Consider the following 22,431-nt stretch of genomic DNA (forward strand, 5'->3'; position numbering starts at 1 on the left):
TCCTCCTCCTCCTCCTCCTCCTCCTCCTCCTCCTCCTCCTCCTCCTCAATCTGTCCCTCCCCCACTCACATTGTCTTGGTCTCTCTCTCAAAATAATTACAAATAAATTTTTAAAAATTCTCTAAAAAATAAAATAAAACCAAGACTCAAGCCTTTAATCTCACCTACAAAGCCCTATGGGACCTGACCCTGCATGACACTTGGGGCCTCTCTCTTATTTCACTGCTCACCCAGTCTCCCAGCCTTATTTCTCTTCCTTGAGCATGCTAAGCTCCTATCTGCCTCAGGGCCTTTCTGCTCACAATTTCTTCTGCTTAGAATGCCCTCATCCCTGATCTTGGAGGATCAGGGCTGGGGTTTTTTGTTTTTGTTTTTGTTTTTTCCTTTTCATTTAAACCTTAAGCTTGGGGCACCCAGGTGGCTCAGTCGGTTGGGTGGACCACTTCAGCCCAGGTCATGATCCCCGCACTTCGTGGGTTCCAGCCCTATGTCGGGCTCTGTGCTGACAGCTCAGAGCCTGGAGCCTGCTTCAGATTCTGTGTCTCCCTCTCTCTCTGCCCCTCCCCTGCTTCCACGCTCTCAAATATAAACATTTAAAAAAAACCCCAAAACCTCAAGCTTAAGTTTACTTTGTCTGAGAAACCCTTCCTGAACACCTAATCTAAAATATCCATATGTCAATTTCACCACATCAATCTCTGCATAAAGCTATCAGACATTTTAATTTTTTGCTTCATCTTTTTTCCTCAAAGAATTTGTTCAACCTCTGTTCCTCTGGCACCTGGAATAATGAATGCCCTGCACATATTTGGTATCTAGTAAATTTGTGAAGCTGATTAGAAAAAAATGGTACAAAAATGTATCAGTTTTCCGAGAAAGTAAATTCTGCTTCAGCTGCCAGACATATTCTTAAAAAAAAAAAAAAAAAAAAAAAAAATCCACCCTGGAAAATTTCATTTTCAGAACAGCAGTAAAAAGAGAGCTTTTAACAATGGCTTACATTCTGATAGCATTATCTAAAAAAAACTTTTATGAAACTTTCCTACTAGAACCTTGTTTCTCTCTACTGGAATTCAAAAGATATAGATCGCTACATAGTAGCAATTATGTATCTTCTTGAGACAGAAACCAAATTCAAAACCACCGTCATGAAAGCCAAGAAGAAAGGAGGTGACGGAATTTTGCTTCCTTGGTCTCAGAATTCATTCTGTTTGTGAAAATGCAGTGGTCCCAACAGGCCTCTGTTAAATAACTAACCCCCAAACCTTTCAGAAATGACATACTCTACTCCAAATCCTCATCCACCCCTGACAACACTGCTCCCTTAGCTTCCTCGCTAGTTCCCAGGAGGTAATTATACAATGTTTCCATCTAGGAAGGTACACAGTGAAATGGTAAATATTCTAAACTCTGTATTTTAGTCATACCCTATTATAAAATTCCATTCCAAAAATATTGTGATGTAATTTCTGGCCATAGTGAAATAAAATTTTACAATGCCAGAGGTGTCTGGTATTCTGACAATGAAAAAGGTTAAATCACTTTCCTTAATCGCTGGCAAAGTAAAAAGAATAAGGTGCACTGATCATCAGAGTATCTTCTAAGTAAGAACCTATGGTAGACTGGGAGATTCAGAAAGTACTCTGACAGGTTATCTAATCTAGTTTCCCTTGAAACAGGAAGATCTAAACCGCTCTATTGAGAGGATACCCGACCTAGCAGTAAAGGCCACTGGTAGAGCTCAATACAGTATTCCAGCTACTGTTAATTGCCCGTGACCTTTCCTTTTTGTCTCCATTTACTGATATGGGTTTGGCTAGCTCTTGCTATATGCCCACTGACATCAAATTCCATTGCACAACGAGTGTGGTTTTTTTCCCTGACCATTCTATCAACATTAAGCAAATTATTAAACCACTCCCTCCAGAATCTTGTTCTCAATCAACCATTTCCCTTACTCTGCTTTGGCATAATCAAATTTGCAATCCAGACACACAGTACATGCAGCCTGCTCCTGTGAGACAGTCTTCCTCACTGTTAAGATGGATATGTATATAGGTAGTGTTTCAAAAGTTAGTTTCTAGACTTGTTAGGTGGATGTTAAAACAGTGTTCTATTTGTAAAAAGTATAAATGAAAAAAAAATTTTTTTAATACAAATGATGGGGTGCCTGGGTGGCTCAGTTGGTTAAGCGTCTGACTCTTGATTGAAGGTTATTTACAAAAGACTCTAAAATACTCTACAGTTCTATCTGAAATTAGTAGAATGAAGTTTTATTAATATACTACCCAGTAATCATTTAAAAATATAAAAGCCAAATTCTTCATTTTCTCTTGAATGCTAGTGTTTAAGTAGCTATGGTGTGATGGAGACTACTGTAGATCCTGAAGGAGACTTCATGATATTTTCAAGACCTTTAGAGGTGGAAAGACTTAAATCTAACATTTTATGCCTGTATTTTATTAGAAGACATAATCCTCCCCCCGCCGGCTCAAGTTTATCAAAAATGTTATTATTTATGAGTTATGAAACAGGAATCTTTTTTGATTCATAGGAGAAAAATGGAGCAAGGGGAAACACATGTGAAAGAGTCAGATCGGAAAGAGAAGTAGGTAAGAATTGTTAGAGGTAGCAGCCCAAGAAAAGGGAGAAAAGGGAAAGAAAGAAAAGGAGTGAAAGAGAGTTTTGTGTAAAGGTGTAAAGATAGTACCCAAGATGGAATAAACTAAATTATAAGCAGAAAAACAGAGAGAACGGTATGTAACCCTTATACGCACACATAATTAAAATTGAAAGGAAATAAGAAAGGAAACTGGTGGAAACTTGGGGGCCAGTAGGGCCTTAGCAAGCTACCAGGTGAGAAATCTGGCCAAGGATATAATGGCTTTCTAGAACAAAAGACAGGAAAAAGTATAGACACAGACAGGACATCTGAAAGACATGCATTTGCCATATGTTTAAAAATATAAACTTTTAGGGGCGCCTGGGTGGCTCAGTTGGTTATGCATCCAACTCTTGATTTCAGCTCAGGTCATGATGGCACGGTTCATGGGCTTGAGCCCCATGCTGGGCTCCACAGTGACAGAGCAGAGCCTGCTTGGGATTCTCCCTCTGGCCTTCCCTGACTCGCACATGCGTGTTCTCTCTCAAAATAAATAAAGAAAAACTTATATAAAAAAAAAATATATATTATATATAAATAATTTATATATAATATATATAATTTATATATATAGTATAAAGGAACTTACTATTATTTAGAAGTTATAGAAAAATGTTTTTAATCCCTTTTTTAAGTTTCTTTTTTTTGAGAGAGTGAGAGAGAGTGAGGATGAGAGGGGGAAGGGCAGAGAGAGAAGGAAAGAGAATAAATCCCAAACAGGTTCCATGCTGTCAGTGCAGAGCCCAATGTGGGGCTCAAACTCACAAACCATGAGATCATGACGTGAGTCTAAATCAAGAGTTGGCCTCTTAACCAATTGAGTCACTCAGGCACCCCCAAAAACGTTTTTAGTCCCTTTTACAGCCATGGATAACCGTAACAATATTTTGGCATTCATACTTGGAATTTCATGGAAAAAATTAGAGTTAATGCTATACAAGATTACCATTTTCCTGTGTGTTCCTTTAAAGATAGAGTTAAAACATTAGTCATGACTAAAGCATTTTGTCCATTAAGACGTACCATAATTTAACTACTTTATGATCTACTGGGTCATTTAGATTGCTTCCAACTTTTTAAAATAAAAGTTTTTAAAGTAACACTGCAATTTGCATACTTACACATTAATTTTAGTGCACAATTCTGAATCTTAGGATAATTTAAGTAAAATCACTCAAAGAATATAAAATCTTCAATTAGTATATACTAAGTTGGCTATATCATAATACCTTTGCCAACAATGCTTAACCTGCCAATGTGTTAAGTCCTGTATCTCTCATTTTAAGTTTATTTTGTGAGAGAGAGAGAGAGAGAGAGAGAGAGAGAGAAACAAAAACAAGAGAACGAGTTGGGGACGGGGTAGAGAGAAAGGGAGAGAGAGAATCCCAGGCGGGTTTGGCTCTGTGCTATCAGCACATGGGGCTCTCTCTCACAACCGACCGTGAGATCGTGACCTGAGCTAAAATCAAGACTTGGACGATTGACCACTTAACCAACTGGGCTACCCAGGCACCCCTCTCACTTTTTTTTTTTTAATTTTTTTAATGTTTATTTATTTTTGAGACAGAGAGAGACAGAGCATGAACGGGGGAGGGGCAGAGAGAGAGGGAGACAGAATCGGAAGCAGGCTCCAGGCTCTGAGCCATCAGCCCAGAGCCCGACGCGGGGCTCGAACTCACGGACCGCGAGATCGTGACCCGAGCTGAAGTCAGACGCTTAACCGACTGTGCCACCCAGGCGCCCCCCTCTCACTTTTTTAATAAGCATTCTCTGGAGTAGACATAAAACCATTTTGTACCCTACGCTTATTGGTTACTTTTGAATTTTTATTCAAAGCTGCTCTATTTCACCCTCTTTAAATGGCATCACTCATTTTTATTTCACCCCCTCATCAACTACAAGTCTGTTTCCTTTGGTAAAAACATTCTCTTAATAGATGAGCACATGCTGGAAACTGATTCTAGAGAAATATGGCATACTCTCTGTAGCAACTTCTCTGCAAAAAACACAAAATCTTCATGGACTGGGGATTACTTGGGGTTTTGAAACAGTGTTCTAAACTCCTTATGCACACCTTCACGTCTCTGAAGCTCTGTAAAAACTGTATTCTCAAAAAAGAAACTCACCTTTCTTGTAAAAGCCTATCTCTTCCATACACTCTCTCTCAGCCACTAACCCACACCTCTCCTAAAAAGCAATCAAGTGTTGTCACTAAAGTCTATGCAATATTTTATTTATATTGACCTTCTAAATAGTGAGAGCCTTACATGATCTTCCTAATTGCCTAGTACAATGGCATCTATCCTGAGTATTTAGCATATTGGTCAATATCAAACATGCAGAGTTCATTTAATTCCATGATCTCATTTTTTAGAAGAACAACAGTTGAGTATCAGTCTCGTGGTCAAGGAGAACGAGGGCCAGAAGTGCTCTTTCCTGATACCCACACCACTGATCAAGCACACTCTCCTAACTCTACATAGTTGGCAACTAAGCATTCTAGGAATGTTTCTGAATGAAAAATACAAAAAGCCTGAACTTTCAAATAAATCTGAACTTCAAGATTCTGAGCCTGGGTGGCTCAGTCGGTTATGCGTCCAACTACGATCAGGCCATGATCTCGCGTTCCGTGAGTTCGAGCCCGGGGTGAGGCTCTGTGCTGACAGCTCAGAGCCTTGAGCCTGCTTTGGATTCTGTGTCTCCCTCTCTCTCTACCCCTCCCCTGCTGACACTCTGTCTCCCTCTCTCTCAAAAATAAATAAAACATTAAACATTTTTTTTTTAATTCAAATATGATTTATTTCAAAGCAGTCTCTCTGGAAAGCTATGCAAATACTTACTTCAATGATGTTACAACTGATTAGGAGTTTTATAAATTCTCTTTGAAAGTGCTGTTAGGGCCAGTTCACAAGAAAATCATAATTCTTAAGCCAATTTCATAATCATATATCATTTTACACTCCGATTGATGTTACTCAGTTTTTCCATCATCTTATTCTGTGAAATTAAATGATCTTTAGCCATCTCAAAAATTTATATCCAGCCTCAAAGCATCAAGATGATTTCATAAATATCATTGCTTATGATACTCAAAAGAGAATATAAAATTCCAAAAGACCAGCTTAAGATGATGGCATTTAAAAAGTCAGTTCATAACCTGCTTATATTCCTTCTATATATATTGTGTTTATATTCCTTCTCTTTCCAAAGATAATTTGAGATAGCTTTATTGCTATTTTCAAAAAAAACCAACACTTATATAATGATATAAATTGTTTTCAAAGAACATTTTTACTTAGAACTCAGGCAATCATGTAACTTCTGAAAAACTCTCTAAAACTTATTTTTTTTTAATGTTTTATTTATTTTTGAGAGAGATACAGAGTATGAGTGGGGAGAGAGCAGAAAGAGAGACACACAGAATCCGAAGCAGGCTCCAGGCTCTGAGCTGTCAGCACAGAGCCCCATGCGGGGCTCAAACTCACAAACCGTGAGATCATGACCTGAGCCAAAGTTGGATGCTCAACCGACTGAGCCACCCAGGTACCCCTCTCTAAAATTTATTTAAAGGATACTCTGAGAGATAAGCATGTCAAATTATATTGAATATATACTTAAATGTGCATAGAAAATTGTCTTAAAATACATATACCAGGATGTAATGATGATATCCATTGAGGGACAGGATTATGAGACATTTTTAATTTTTCTTTATTTTTGGTCACCTGGACCTTCTTACATTCATACTAAGAATATGGAGCATTTATACAATCAATCAATCAGTCAATAAATCAACCAATTGGGGCACCTGGGTGGCTCAGCTAGTTGAGCGTCAGATTCTTGATTTCGGCTCAGGTCGTGATCTCACAGTTTGTGAGATTGAACTCCAGTCGGGCTCTGCACTGACAGCATGGAACCTGCTTGGGATTCTCTCTCAATCTCAATCTCTCTCTCTCTCTCTCTCTCTCTCTCTCTGTCTGTCTGCCCCTCACCCACACGCATGCATGCTTTCTCTCAAAATAAACATTTACAAAAAATCAATAAATACCAAACATATATATAATTTTTTTTTTTAACATTCCAGGATCTAAGCATTAAGGATGCTTAATCCTGCATATCTTAATATTTAAGAGCTCAAAATTTGGCTCAGGAAGAAGGGTATGCCTGCCTAGATACTACAGAGGCAGGGTTTAAAAAGAACCTTAAGTCTGGGTTTATTTCACCTCCTTGCCCTTCTGCATACTTCTACAACTATCTATACAACTCAAAAAGGAAACCTTGGCTATTCTAAATGAGCTACTACCTCTCAAAATGTTTAAGGCAAATTCAGCAATTACATTGTTGATGACCTGAAAATGGGTGACCACACACAACTGATTATAACTCTCTTATGCAATCCTTCCTTTGGAGGAAACAAACACAGCTTGTACAAATATTTCAACTAGACCTACTTCCCTAAGAGAAGATGGTACACATCTGTAAGCATTACCAAGTTCTAAAAGCGCACAGCAAGGCAAAGGAAAAATTATGAAGAAGTTAAATCAGCCTAGTCATTTGTCCCAAGCAATTTCATATTACATCATTAATTTAAGAAAGTACATAGGCTTCTATTGCGTCATTAGTTAATAAACAAACCAGGCCAAGTTAAGATATTTTTACTTTGAAAGTTATGATGAAACAGTTACATTATCTGGAAAAATAAGATAAGGTTTGAGAAATAACTACATTTCTACAGGATATGTAATTGTTTTCTATAGTTGCCTGTTAAATACTATTTTCTTTCTAACTAGGAATTTAGGGCTCAAAACGGTATCCAGCATGCTTTTAGTCTTTAAGCAAACAGACACTTATGAAATATATCTGAATGAATTTATATGGTGTGGACATTCCACATGTAAAGATTTGAAGATCATACCGCTCAACTACACACAAGTTCAGACGCCTGTATCAAAAGAAGAGATGAATGGGGGACAGGCAACCACAACGTGAAAGAAAAGCCCTTCCAAACTGAGTAACACCACATTCCATCTCCCTGGGATGGAACTAGGAAGGGGTGCTGCCCCAACTATACAGGCATTAAGTCAGATATACTTGGGGATTATCTCAAAAATGCAACACCTCACAGCTCCCTTCCTATTTCACCATCTGAGAACCCTACACCTCAGAGGCCCTTGTAGCAAGAGGGAAATTTCCAACTCAATCATTCATAAAGTATCTTCTCCCTCCCTGAGTTTAGAAAAATCAGCCCAGAGACCTTAAAAGGAAATCACCAATTTATTCTTAAAATGAACACCGAGAGTTCCCAGCCTAAGAAGGAGTTATAGGTGCTCTGTAGTGTTTTTAAGGCACAAAGCTTGAGAGCAGTAAGTAGCTAGATGGTGCGGGAGAAGCCGCTGCATTTGAATGAAAATTAGTCTGTAACGATCCTATCTTTTTCACATGACTTATCCTAGACAGAAAGGTGGGGGCCTAGAATCAAAACATAAAGCTTAGGATGTCTTTGGTCCACCTCTTTGGGGGAGGGGGGCGGAGAAAGAAAACTTTTGTTGAAGGGTGGGTACGGTGTGTGGTATCTAAACTCCAAGAGACCTAGCATTACTTCCAGAAACGAGCCCATAGCGGTAGCAAGATGTATGAACTCTGGCAATCTGAACATGAGGATCAGTGTGACTGTCAAAAAATGTATAATCGATTCCAATTTTATTTTTTTCTTCTTTCCTAAAATTGGTCAGTATTTTATAATATTTCAAAATCATCTTTAGAATGAAAATTTTAAAACCTAGGTTAAATTAGCTGAGTTACTACCATTACACAGTCTCAAAATTTTTACAAGCGTCAACCTTCAGGGCACCCAGGTGGCTCAGTCAGTTAAGCGTCCGACTCTTGATTTCGGCTCAGGTCAGGATATCACGGTTCATGAGTTCAAGCCCTACACTGGGCTCTGTGCTAACAGTGTGGAGCCTGCTTGGGATTCTCTCTCTCCCTCTCTCTCTCTGACCCTCCCCCACTTATACTGTCTCTCTCTCTCTCTCTCTCTCTCTCAAAATAAATAACTTAAAAAAAAAGTGTCAACCTTCAATCCGATATACATCTTTAGCGACTGATGCTAAAATGCCTAAATTGTCACTAAGTGCCTTAATGGGGGTGCCGGGTTAATAATATCACCAGTTAGGGCAGAAAGAAGATGAAGGTGAAGAAAAAGTACCTCTTTATACAATCCCACTGAGGCTCCTACTCTACTTTCTTCAGCTGCTCAGGGGGCTAAAACGATGAGGAGTGGAGAGAACGGAAAAGGGTGATTTCACTGCTAGGTACCCAGAGTTGGAGTGAACAAAAAGCAAAGGAGGATCTAAAGAGGATTTTTAAATGACAGAATTAGAATAGACACTACATAACATTAACTCCAATAATCTAGCAATTAAAATGAGACTTAAAACACGTTTATTATTTTACTACTTAGCCTGAATGGACAGTGGGCCTTTAAGATTATTTAATCTTACCCTGACAGAAAAATCTAGAGTTAGGATCATTACAATCATGCAAAGGGTTCATTTCACCATCTTCTGTCACACTAGGAAGTCCCACAGAAAGTCACTAATTAATTAACCAAAGCCCAAAAAGGAAAAATTCAGTTAAGTAACCATTTCTGGAATTATCTCCCATAAAATGTAGGCTTTTTTCCCCTCTTTTTCTCTTTGATTTCAAAACTCACTAATGAGACAAATTGAGTAGTTACATACCTATAGATGGAGATTTGAAAGGGTATTTATCAGGAAGATCCACTCTAACTTTCCATACTCCACCTTCATATGGTGCTGAAATACAAGTAAAAATGTTAAACATTGTAACTGTGTGTTTCCACATTAAAAAACAAATCTGAGTAAAGGTGAAACATTAAATCCTAATCTCTTTCGAAAACCTTGTAAATTAATTCCTTCAAGAGTCAGGGACCCCATAATTAGTAGCTATTATATGTTCAGATTAAAATACTTTTCTTTAAAAAAAAAATTTTTTTTTTTAACGTTTATTTGTTTTTGAGACAGAGAGAGACAGAGCATGAACGGGGGAGGGTCAGAGAGAGGGAGACACAGAATCCGAAGCAGGCTCCAGGCTCTGAGCTGTCAGCACAGAGCCCGACGCGGGGCTCGAACTCACGGGCTGTGAGATCATGACCTGAGCCGAAGTCGGCCGCTTAACCGACTGAGCCACCCAGGTGCCCCTAAAATACTTTTCTTTAACAGATCTAGAGTTGGGGGCACTGGGATGGCTCAGTTGGCTAAACATCTGACTTTGGCTCAGGTCACAATCTCGTGGCTCGTGGGTTCAAGCCCTGCATCAGGCTCTGTGTTGACAGCTCAGAGTCTGGAGCCTGCTTCACATTCTGTGTGTGTCTCTCTCTCTCTCTCTCTCTCTCTCTCTCTCTGCCCCTCCCTGGCTCTTGATTGGTCCCTCTCTCTACCAAAAATAAATAAATATTTAAAAATATGTATTTTTTAAAGATCTAGACTTGGAAAATAAGCAAAGACTCATTTCTCCCCTACATTTACCTGATTTTGTAAAGTATTAAGCACTATTCAATTAATTGGTAAATAACAGCCTCCTACTTCAATCTACCCTGTTGACCACCCCTAACCAAACCCAAAAACAGAAATAGAAAAAATACATGAAACTTTCCCCCAAACCATCCACTGAGTAGCCACTCATTAAAAAATAAATAAAAATAAACAAGAGTATTCACAATTCATGTTTAATACTGTCGCATGGAGATAAAAGAGAAAAGCATATAAAGAGTTATGATAAAAGCAAGACTTCCTCACTGGTTCTACAGTTGCATTAAATTTACTGTTCAGATACTACCCCGCCACCACCTGTCACTGATATTCTCATTACTTATTAAGGAGTAGAGAAAAAAGAAAAAGAAGAGCGCACATCAACATGTGTACTTACTTCCTTGTGGTCCGTAAAACTTCACTACAAATTCATTGAGTCCTCCCAGGATCGTAACCTCATGCTTACTCTCAATGCTAAGGCAGAAGGTAAAGGAAAGTACACAGGCTTTATATTACCTAGAACTAAAGATGATATCCCCAAGATATGCTATGTAAACTGTTACCAACATTTGATATGAAACTGACAATATAAAATATACATAGTCATTCTGGTCACTTAGAAGGCAATATATACTCTTGTGAAAAGAAAGGGAATGAGCTTTAGATTCAGAAGCTGGAGTTCAAATCCCAGGACCGCCATTTGCTGGTTTTGCGGGCCCATGCAGAATAACATGAACTCACTCTTTGACAACCGGGAAACACCACTTCATAGAATTTCTGTAAGGACTGAATGGGTCAAATATGTACAATGTGTAAGACTGCATTTTGTATATACATAATGTATATGTATATACAATACATAATGTATATTGGATATAATGCATGTACATAATGTATATACATAAATGAAAAACAGGCACTTAGTTTTATTTTTCTCTCCTCTGTGAGCTCTCTTCCCCAACCTACTCCCAGTGACCCTTTAACATAAACTCCATTATTCCCTTTAGTCAAATTCAAATACTCAGCATAGCACTGATTCTCCTAAACTATAAATGCTGTGCTCCTAAAATTATGGATTTACTAATAAGCCAAGTCCCCACCCGTTCTCCCCCCGCCACCGGCTTGGAGAATAATCAAATAATTAGTGATGCCACCTTGCTAACAAGTACTGTTAAATGCAAAAGACCAGCAAAAAAATTTAAAAAAACAAAAACCAAAATGTTGTCTGTAGTATTTCCTTTCACCTATGCTTTCTCTCCCTTCCAAATCTCTCTGCCCCTTAGACTGGCCTCTGGGTTCCGATGCATGCCAGGGCTCTCCTCACAGAAGCAACACTTCTGTGGTCTCTTCCTCAAAAACTTGCCTGTCCCTGAGACTCTCACCTCTTTAAGGTACTAATATTCACCTATAGGAACCAAACCAACCCGAATCAGAAAAGAGAGCTACTGGTTCAATATGTACCTGTTTTATGTTTCTGTTTTGTAGTCCAAACAAATAATGACTCAGGAATTTTAGGTGCTGGGCTTTGGAGGGCCCTCAAATCTCACAATGAAATTAAACAACAACTAAACCGGGGCGCCTGGGTGGCTCAGTCGGTTAAGCGTCCGACTTCAGCTCAGGTCATGATCTCGCGGTCTGCGAGTTCGAGCCCCGCGTCGGGCTCTGGGCTGATGGCTCAGAGCCTGGAGCCTGCTTCCGATTCTGTGTCTCCCTCTCTCTCTGCCCCTCCCCCGTTCATGCTGTGTCTCTCTCTGTCTCAAAAATAAATAAACGTTAAAAAAAAAAAACAACTAAACCCCTAACCACCAGTTATGATAAACTGGTCTTATCTTTCTCCGTCAGCAATGCCAATTACATTTTAATTACATGTACTATTATACAAAGGGAAAGAACTGAAAGAAATGTAAAAACATTCTCTTATATAAAGAAATATGGTCTTTTTAAAAGATTTGAAATTACATATTTGGCTTTCTTATTTTGTGGTCCTACGGGCCACGAAACAGAGGGGCTGGGTGTATTTTTGGGAAAGTGCCTTGCTGAAGAGCCTTGAACAATCTCCGCTAAAGACATGTAACAAGACAATTTAGTTTATGCTACTTTGATCTCATTCTTTTCTAAATGAAAACTATTTTAATAACATGCACACCGAAAGGACTCAAATAGCATCCACATTGTAAAATGGGCTTCATTTCTCGCTTGGTCAAATGAGACATTCATGGACGCTTTGGGGTAAATTCTACCTGACTAGTCACCTTCTGACACCTGGCAAAATATTCCAAAGCTAATGCTTATGTAATAAATAAACGTACAACAGGCTTAAATTGTCTTAAAACAAACAAACGAGCCAAAAGAGCACCTTGTGTTGTAAGTTAAACCTAGTTACAATAAACAAAATTAAACACAATAAAGCCCTTGAAGAAAACAGACTTTTTAAAAAATAATCTTGGCGGCTCCTGGGTGGCTCAGTAGGTTAAGCATCTGACTTCAGCTGTGCTGACAGCTCAGAGCCTGGAGTCTGCTTCAGATTCTGTGTCTCCCTCTCTCTCCGCCTCTCCCCCACTTGTGCTCTCTCTCAAAAATAAACACTTAAAAATAAAAAAATAATCTTGGGGCAAAAAGGCTTTCCTAAGAATGACACCAAAGCCAGAAACCAGAAAGGAAAAGATTAGCAGATACAAGCACAAACACACATGTAAAACGTTTGTATTGTAAAAGACAAAAAATAGGTATGTATACATTTTTTTTAAGCAGGCATCAAGCCCGGCATGGAGCCAAACGCAGGGCTTGAACTCATGACCCAGAGATCAAGACCTGAGGGAAAATGAGACTCAACTGACTGAGCCACCCAGGCGCCCCATAAAAGGCAAAATTAAAACAAAGGACAACCTAGGAAGGAAAAAAAACTATAGCATATGACCAAAACATGTGAATTAAAATATATAAGGTTATTACAAAGCAATAAGAAACATGAGAAACACCTTGACAAAGAAAAGACAAGAACAGCCAAGAAAACTGAATGAGCATAATTAAGCTAAAAAAATTTCAACTCATTAGTTTAAAAATCACACGTTTTCCACTCTTTTCCACTATACACTGATAAAGATAAAAGAGCTGATGAAAACCTCGTGTTCAGTGGAATACAAATTAGTATTCCTGAGGGTAAATTTAACACTATATTCCAAAACTCAAAATGCATTTATCTTTTATTCAAATTTCCCTTTTATGAAGTTATTTTATAAAAAAATAACCAGAAACTGCTGGTGGGAGTGTGACACAGTTTCAACCATCCTGGAAAACCGCTGGCGTGGTAAAGCTCCACAACTGCACCCTCCCAATAGTCAGGTATAGCCGTGATCACCAAAACACAGGTTCAAGGATGCTCACGGTGCTGCTTACAAATCCAAAAATTAGGTTACGACCCAGAGACTCCCCAATAATGAAAAGGACTTATGGTTGTCACCCAACAGAATACTGCACAGCAATAAAAAATGAATTGCAACATGTTAAGTGCATGAGTCTCCCAGATATGACAGTGACAGAAACCAGATACCAAAGAGTAGACACAATATGATTCTAGCCATACACATTTCAAAGAGACTAAATAAATCAACGGTGTCAGACATCAGGAGAGTAGCTACCCTAGTGGAGACTGTGAGCACCAGGAAGTGGTTTGAGGGGGATTTCTGGGGTGCTGATTAAACCATTACTGTTTCATTTATCACTGAGTTACGAAAACGATTTTTCATATATATATGCTATTGTCTAACCAAAAGTTTACTAAAAGTAAGACAAAGTATATCTGAAACGTGCAAATATGTTTACTGGAATATGTGAAATTTAAAAACGGAAATTAGGGGCGCCTGGGTGGCTCAGATGCTTAGGCGTCCAACTCTCTTATTTCACTAGTGTTTACTGATGCCCTCTCCCCACCCAGAGCTCTTCCAATGTATGTTTCTGCTCAGCTTGGGGTATCCAGTAGTAGTCAACTGAATAAAGTAGTACAGAGAAAGATATCCCAGTCATTAAACAAAACCAAATAAATTCACAAGGATAATGAAAGAATAGAGTAAGGCAGAAATTTAAATGAGTTTAACGAAAGAAGTCATAAACTAATTTTTTAAATATAAAAATCTGTAGAAGCAGCATTCCTCATTAGCCAGAACTAACTTGCTATGAGTAGCACTGATTAAAATATTTATTTTTGAGAGAGAGAGGGAGAATGTGGGGGGGGGGGGCGAAGAGAGAGGGAGACTCAGAATCAGAAGCAGGCTCCAGGCTCTAACCTGTCAGCACAGAGCCCGACGAGGGGCTGGAACCTACAAATCGTGTGATCATGACCTGAGCCAAAGTTGGACGCTCAACCGACTGAGCCACTCAGGTGCCCTGACAGCAATTACTCTTAATCAGTTAAAATTCTGTTATCCACATGGATGGCTCTTCTAGAAAACTGAGATCATTTCTATCCTTTACATGGCTGCAATAAATCTGGGTTTCTTCCATTTTGTGACCTGTTTGAGAGTTAGCCCATGCTTTTATCTACTCTCCAAAGAGTCATGTTAAAATGAGATTAGAAATCAATGCTCCGGGGACGCCTGAGTGGCTCACTTGGTTGAGCACCCAACTTCAGCTCAGGTCATGATGTCACGATTGGGGAGTTCAAGCCCTGTGTTGGGCTCCTCTGTTGTCAGCATATAGCCCGTTTCAGATCCTCTGCACCCTTCTCTCTCTGCCCCTTCCCTGCCTGTGCGCTCACTCTCTCTCTCTCAAAAATTAAAAATAAACATTAAAAAAAATTTTTTTTTAGGAAATCAATGCTCCAAACCTCCCCTTTCCCACAATCCCTGGTATGGTCTTCCACGTCAGATATACTGGCTCTGTCTTTAGTTACACATTATTAGTGAATTAGAGTTCTTAGAGTCCATTTCATATGAAAAGCTCAAGTAAGCTGAATGAAACCTTTAAAACTCCTACCAAGTTGGTAAAACGAAGAAGCTGTGCTAAATTTATGCTGCCTTGGAATGGTACAGACAACTAAATCAGATGGAAAAAAAGAATTTAAGTTTAGTTGAAAGAAAAACACTGCATTAAAAATAAGCCATTTCATCACCATGAATGACTGACTTGCCCACAAAAAATATAAAATTACTTGACTGCTGTTACCATGTGTGTTTATGGTAGAGGCCGCGAGTTTCTTTCTCCTCTCTGCTGCAAAGTCAAGGGCAAGGAAGGCAAATGAGAAGGCAGGTTACAATGACAAAAATAATGATCTATTTCTGATCAGGCTAGCAGACTGGCAGGAGCTCACTAGAAGGTTTCTTCATTACTTTCTCAGTTTCAAAGCTTAAAAGCAGAAAATAACCTTCAGATACTGTTCTGGTAAAAATATGTTAAACAAACGCATAAAGCCACATTTTACTCACCTCTGATCTAAGCTGTTCGCAAAATACTGCGTTTTACTTACTTAGCATTTCACTATTAAGTACTATCAGCATTTTTGGTAGAATAATGATTAACATTCCCAGGAACCCAAGTTCATTTCACTTTTAAAATGCCAGCCACCCACCCCCTTATTTCCCCTGAATGGCATTATGATTACACAATCTAATATTTAAAGGTTAATGCCAAACTGTCAAGAGATAACTGACATTCTTGGCAAAACGTGTCTATCGGGATTTTAGAAATGATTTTTATATAGTTCTGGAATTTTCCAGAAAGAGAGCCAAGGGCTAAAAGCCTGTGCCACAGGATTGACCTTAACAGGTCAAAGACCTAGGAATCAGACAGCATTGTTTCCTAAGTTTACTGATAATGAGCTTATAAAATAAATGAGGGTGGCCTCCCTGAGCTGTGTCCATGGAAGTAAGGGACTGGGGTGAAGAATGTGCTTCTGTACAGAAAGTAGAAGCAATCTGTGTGGCTTTCTCTATGTATGTTCAGACCAGTCTATTTCCAACCCTCCTTGAGATTAATCACATTCTGAAAGTTGAAGAAACTTGCCAACCTTTATTTACTACCTGGTATTCTTAATAAAAACACAGCATGTCTTGTGAACCCATTAATGTGCAAAATATCACAAAAATAATATTGGGTTATGTTTATAGAGAATCCTCCTTTAGGGATGTACACTGAAATATTTACGAACTAAGCTATATGATGTCTAGAATTTGCCTTAAAATAACCCAGTATGGGCAGAGTTAGGAAAGGGGTACAGAAGAAATGGCGGAAGCCTTGAGGTAGGAATTACTGAATCTGAATGATGGGTGCCTGGAGTGGGGAGCAGTCACCACATTGTTCTTTTATGTTTGAAATTTTCCATAAGAAAAGTTCTAACAGTGTAGAAGAACTTAGCTGCTGTAGCTGTTTCTCAAAAGCTTATGAAGGGGGGGCGGGGCACCTGGGTGGCTCAATCGGTTATGCATCTGATTTTTCTTTCAGCTCAGCACACGATCTCACAGTTCATGGGCTTGAGCCCCACGTCAGGCTCTGTGCCGGCAGTGCAGAGCCTGCTTGAGATTCTCTGTCTCCCCAGCTCTCTGCCTCTCCCCTTCTCGTGTGCACTCTCTCCCCCCGTCAAAATAAACAAACATTTAAAGGGGGAAAAAAAAAAAAAAAAAGCTTATGAAACAATCCAACATTTTTTCCTGAGGTCCAGTACTTAGTCTGAGGAAGAAAAAGGCAGCAAATGATCCAGTACGTAAAAGAACAAAGACTTCTTATTGAAAGAGAAGAATACTCTGCCAAGGTAGCAACTCAACAAGTGACATTCTAGATGAATGAAATTCAAAAGGATGTCTAAGAAAAATTCAACCACTCAGAAGGAATATGAGCATAGCTTTTGCATACCTATGACAAATAGCCTCTGGGCAATAATTACTTATACCTTAAACAAAGGTACATCTGTAAAGAAAAATGGTCATGTACAACAGCAGAGGCTCCTGGGTGAGATGAAAGTTTGAATTAAAAAAAAAAAAAAGGCTTTTAAAGGTTTGTATTCTTTTTATGAGGAGAGGGGAGGACTTTTACAGAAAAGAGAAATAATGAAAACAGCAGAAATAAAAGCTATCAAGAAAATAAGCATGGGGAAAAGGATGAAAGGCAGTAATAGGGAAGGAAAAAGCCTTCTGCCAGTGATGAAATAAAATATAAAGAATAAGGGCATATTTTTATCATTTATCTCAATCTGGGAGACAATAATACAATGTCAAGAGCAATCAACAAAACAATATGCAGGTGTCATATTTCCTAAACTCAGACGATTTTATTCCCTGTATCACCCTCCAAAATATTTTAAGCTTTCCACATGAAGTGACAGGAATCTATTGTGCTGAGCTATGGAGAATATACTGTTAGCATCTATTAAATCCACAAAAGATCACAGGCTTTATTTCTGTTAAAAAGTTGGTTTACTAAATATTCTACACCCAAGAGCCATAAGGCAAACACAAACCACTCTTGGACGAACCTGCTTAAAATTTAGCAAGGGAACAGGAGATCTGTACGTTAAAGAGTAAAGGTAAAAAAGGGTTGCACCAAGTGCTACTAGGGTCTACAGAAATAGATTTCTTCTAGTTTGCAGGTATAGACAGTGATGGATTTACACAGGGCTTAAGAACAGTATGGGATTTAGATGTGCAGAGGTGGGAGAGGCATTTAAAACAAAAACAGAAAAGCACAGGATATGTCCACAGAATGGGGACCACTACATTTTTATTGTGATGAGTAGACCATGGGGAGTGTAAGAAAGTAAGCCAAGACCAGATTATCAAATGGCCCCAAAGTATGGATTTTATACGGTGAACAGAGACAGTCTGTATTCCTAGGCACAGTGAACGCAACTGTGCTTTACACAAAGCTACGTGAGCTGTGGTTTGTAGGACTGGCTGAAGGGGTGATAAACAGTAAAAGCAAAAGAGCAGAAAAGAAACATTCAAGGCCTCAACTAAGGTAACAGCCATGGGAATGATGGGAGAGATTAGAGAGACTTCTCAGCCTTTGCAACTGACTAGACACAGCATAGCTGATAGAAAGCAGCTCCAGTGCTGCTAGAGTATCTCATTTTCGTGGGAAACCAAAAAAAAAAAAAACCAGATTTCTAAGTCAATCTCATTTCTAAATGTAAACAGAGCACATGTGCTCCAATGTTTCTCAGTGAAGCTTTCTGGGATCATTCTACTTACAACCACAGGCTGCTACATTCCCAGCAACTAATTAATATACTATGTATTTTATTTATCTCTTGTCTCCTACTACACAATGCAAACTTCGTAAGGACAAGGATTCTCTGGTTTGTTCACCGCTGCATTCTTAGGGCCTAGAAGAGTGCCTGGCACATAGTAGGGACTCAATCAATACTATATAAAATGAACATATGAAGTTGCAAGACAGGCATGACCTGAAACTGCCAATCTGAGGTCTGACTATAGTTTTAGCCTTGTCGGACAGCAGAGGTGATACTATTAATGGCAAGGTGGAACACAGGACAGAAGGGGCAAATTTTTTATGGAAGATGCTAAGTTCGGTTTTGAACACACAAAATTTGAAGTATAAATGGATAAACCAAGCAACGATATACTATAAGCAGATGAACACTTGTGATTTAAAAAGTGACCTTGGGGTCCCTGGGTGGCTCAGTCGGTTAAGCTTCCAACTTCCCTCTTCGGCTCAGGTCATGATCTCACAGTTTGAGTTCGAGCCTCACATCGAGCCTCACATAGGGCTCTGTGCTGATAGCGTGGGGCTCATGCTCATGCTCTCTCAAAAATAAGTAAACAGTGAAAAAAAATTTTTTAAGGAGTTATTTTGTAAATCACTTAACTCTCAGCTTATTTCCCAATCTTTAAAAAAAGAGGGGGGGGCAGTGGGTGACTGAGGAGGGATTTCTACCTCATTCACAGGATTGTTGAAGATGAAATGAAATAAAATACCTACAAAGAAAGGTACCTGGCCCAGTATCTGACACAACAGGAATTCAAATTTTGGGGTGGGGGGTGGGGGAGGAGGGGCAGAAGGAGAGAGAACCTCAATACAGGGCTCGATCCCAGGACCCTGGGATCATGACCAGAGCTGATATCAAGAGTCGTACGCTCAACCGACTGAGCCACTCAGGCACCTCAGGAATTCAATTTTTTTTAATGTAAAAAATATACAAAACTGACTAGAGATTAGTTTCCACAGAACTAAAGTTTACTTAAGCAAAATCTTTTTTAATATCTAAAAAATTAAGTTTCTTCTACATTCTTGAGAATACTAAAACAAAACAAACATCCTTTCTTGATGTTTTCATTATGAATAATGGTTGCTATATGGCACCACAAAATACAATGACGTCATCTGGAACTAACAAGGCATATGCTTATTTTGTGAAATAGAAACTTCCCATACTGTTATGGAGGCACTGGCAGGTTCTTTTCCTAAGTTTTTTTGTTTTAAGTAATCTCTACCCCCAACATGGGGCTCAAACTCACAACCCCAAGATCAAGAGCCACATACTCTTCTCATGGAGCCAGCTAGGCATCCCCCTTGGTTTGTTTTTAGCTATGTTTGAGAGCTGTTAGTGGGCTACCGTCCTTTAAAATGTTATCTATGGTGGTTATCAAAATCAGATAACCAAAGTTTATGAACTTTTAATTTTCTTAATTTTTATTTATTTTTTTTAAGTAGGCATGGAAGCCAATGCGGGGCTTGAACTCATGACCCTGAGGATCAAGACCAGAGCTGAGATCAACAGTCAGATGCTTAACCTACTGATCCACCCAGGTGCCCCCATAAAATTTAATTAAGAAAAAAAATTCTAAAAAAGACATTCTCCAATAAATAAAATACACTTAAAAAATTTTTTTTATGTTTATTCATTTTTGAAAGACAGAGAGACAGAGCACAAGCAGGGGTGGGTCGGAGAGAAAAGGGGACACGGAATCTGAAGCAGGATCCAGGCTCCAAGCCATCAGCACCAGAGCCCAACGCGGGGCTCGAACTCATGAACTGCGAGATCACGACCTGAGCCGAAGTCAGATGCTCAGCCGACTGAGCCACCCAGGTGCCCCAATATACTTTTCCAGTTGTTTGTTTGCAGGTTTACAACTAAATTAGTTGACTGTAACTGCCAGAAACCTAAGTGATTGAGTGATCACTTATTTAAAAACAGTCTTTTCAAAATAAGTATGTGTTCTCCAGAAGCTTGTAAAGCAAAAAACTTTGACAACTTACTAGGATATACTGAATAAAGATACTTTATCTAAGGGGTAAAAGGTAGCATGTACTATTTTTTTTAGGTAGCATGTGTTTCAAAAATTTTACATAGTCAAAAATTTCAATGGGTAATAACAAGGTTAAACAGCAAGCATGTTCATTACCACCCAGCAGACTATAAATCACACTAGCCTTAGAAGAGATTTTTTTCCCTCAAGTGTTATGCTTTCATTTAAAGCTTCCATGTCAGAAACCAAAGTAAACACTGGCAAGATCTAAGTAAATGTTATTTTTTTTAATGGGAAAATCATCATAACTTAGCTTTTCCTGGATGCATTATTCGGCTTCCAGAGTTCCAAATAATAAAGTAAAAGATTCCAAAGAAAAATTAAGAGTCATAAGTCACAGAAAATGATTCTTTCAAATAGATTTTAGAAAAGGGAAATATATCAGAAAGTCATACAGGAAATCTAAGCCCCACTTCACCCCCCACAAAAAGGTTTTATAAAGCAGACCTATGGGGCACCTGGGTGGCTCAGTCGGTTAAGCGACCGACTTCACCTCAGGTCATGATCTAGCAGTTCGTGAGTTCAAGCCCCGCATTGGGCTCTGGGCTGACAGCTCAGAGCCTGGAGCCTGTTTTGGATTCTGTATGTGTGGGTGTCTCTCTCTGACACCCCCTCGCCCCCTGTTCACACTCTCTCTTTCCTTCAAAGATAAACATTAAAAAATAAAGCAGACCTATAAAGCCCAATAGAAAAGCAAAGGAAAATATGGAAAAATGATGCCATCCTGAGACCAAAAAAACCCCAGTCAAAACAAGTAAAATGGGGGCACCTCGGTGGCTCAGTCGGTTAAAGTGTCCAACTTTGGCTCAGGTCAGACCTGAGCTCATGGTTAGTGAGTTTGGGCCCCACATTGGGCTCTGCGCTGACAGCATGAGAGTCTACTTGGGATTCTCTCCACACACACACACCCCCACTGCGCCCCTACCCAACTTGTGCTCTCTCTCTGAAAATACATAAACCTAAAAGAAAACAAAAAACAGAAATAAAATATATACTTTCTAAGAAGCTCAAATTCCAGTTAAGCACTTCAAAATATTTAGAAGATTATTAATAAAATATAAATAGCTCTTTAAAAAACTCTACTGCTTTGCTATTTTATGGCAACTGTTCATTTTGTTTACTTTCAAAATAAAAGGTTATCAATAAAATATAAATAGCTCTTTAATAAACTTCACTGTTTTGCTATTCTGGCAACTGTGTATTTTGTTTACTTTTAATTAAAAATGTAGAAATCATATACATAAATTAACAATATATTAACTAAATAGTATATTAGTCTTAAATAAATCATAAGATTAATCAAAAGCTTAATTTTCATGATTTGTTATAGCTTGATTCAAAGATAAAATACACAGTATGTTAAAAATAAATCATTTTCCCAGAGAATTGCTTATTATCTTAAGCATGATAAGGATATTATGGCTCTTTAAGAAAATGTCTCTATTTTTAAGAGGGACCAACTGATTTATGTGGTTGTTAATGACAACAATGTCTGGGATTTGCCCTAAAATATTTCAGACAGAAGAAAATGAGAAGTGTGAGAAAGTCCTGATAACTGCAAAGTTTTAAGTGACAGAGACTCAGTGAACTCATCTTTCATTTTGTGCACACTTGAAAAATTTCATAATAAAACAAAATTATTTACTTTTATTTAATTTCCAATACCTACCATTTCTTCTTCTTCCTTTTTTAAATCAGAAGATTGTATACATTTAGCTACACTCTACCTCTCTGGAAGGTTGACATGCACTGTGAGGGAACTAGTCAAACATCCATATATTTAGAACAGAGCTTTGAACTGTGGAGAAAAAATGAGGACTTAAAAGATTCTCGAGACAGAAGACACCCCAGAGACATCAAGGTCACAATGAAAATCCTTAAAAAAAACTTTTCCAGAAAAATGGTTTAAAAAACGATTTTCGGAAAAAATTTTAGGAGTAGGACACATTAAAAGATACTGGTA

The 22,431-nt window shown here is 38.6% G+C and overlaps 1 protein-coding gene across 14 annotated transcripts in view; it reads right to left on the minus strand.

The window, feature by feature from the left end:
- Positions 1 to 22,431, minus strand: part of UBE2H (ubiquitin conjugating enzyme E2 H) — a 106,592-nt gene that overhangs the window by 39,200 nt on the left and 44,961 nt on the right. For 4 of the 14 annotated variants that reach the window (XM_049641838.1, XM_049641843.1, XM_049641837.1 and 1 more), the window contains 3 exons: positions 15,373 to 15,417; positions 10,610 to 10,686; positions 9,403 to 9,477 (listed from right to left, as the gene is read on the minus strand). In XM_049641838.1, coding sequence (XP_049497795.1) covers positions 9,403 to 9,477; positions 10,610 to 10,686; positions 15,373 to 15,417 — 197 coding nt within the window. Of the gene's footprint in view, positions 1 to 8,867; positions 8,924 to 9,402; positions 9,478 to 10,609; positions 10,687 to 15,372; positions 15,418 to 21,237; positions 21,428 to 22,137; positions 22,267 to 22,414; positions 22,430 to 22,431 lie in introns of those variants that run through there. The other 10 variants (XM_049641846.1, XM_049641841.1, XM_049641842.1 and 7 more) reach the window with 7 other exon arrangements.

Source organism: Panthera uncia, chromosome A2 (genome assembly GCF_023721935.1).
Source record: "Panthera uncia isolate 11264 chromosome A2, Puncia_PCG_1.0, whole genome shotgun sequence".
In the NCBI taxonomy this organism is placed as follows: Eukaryota; Metazoa; Chordata; class Mammalia; order Carnivora; family Felidae; genus Panthera; species Panthera uncia.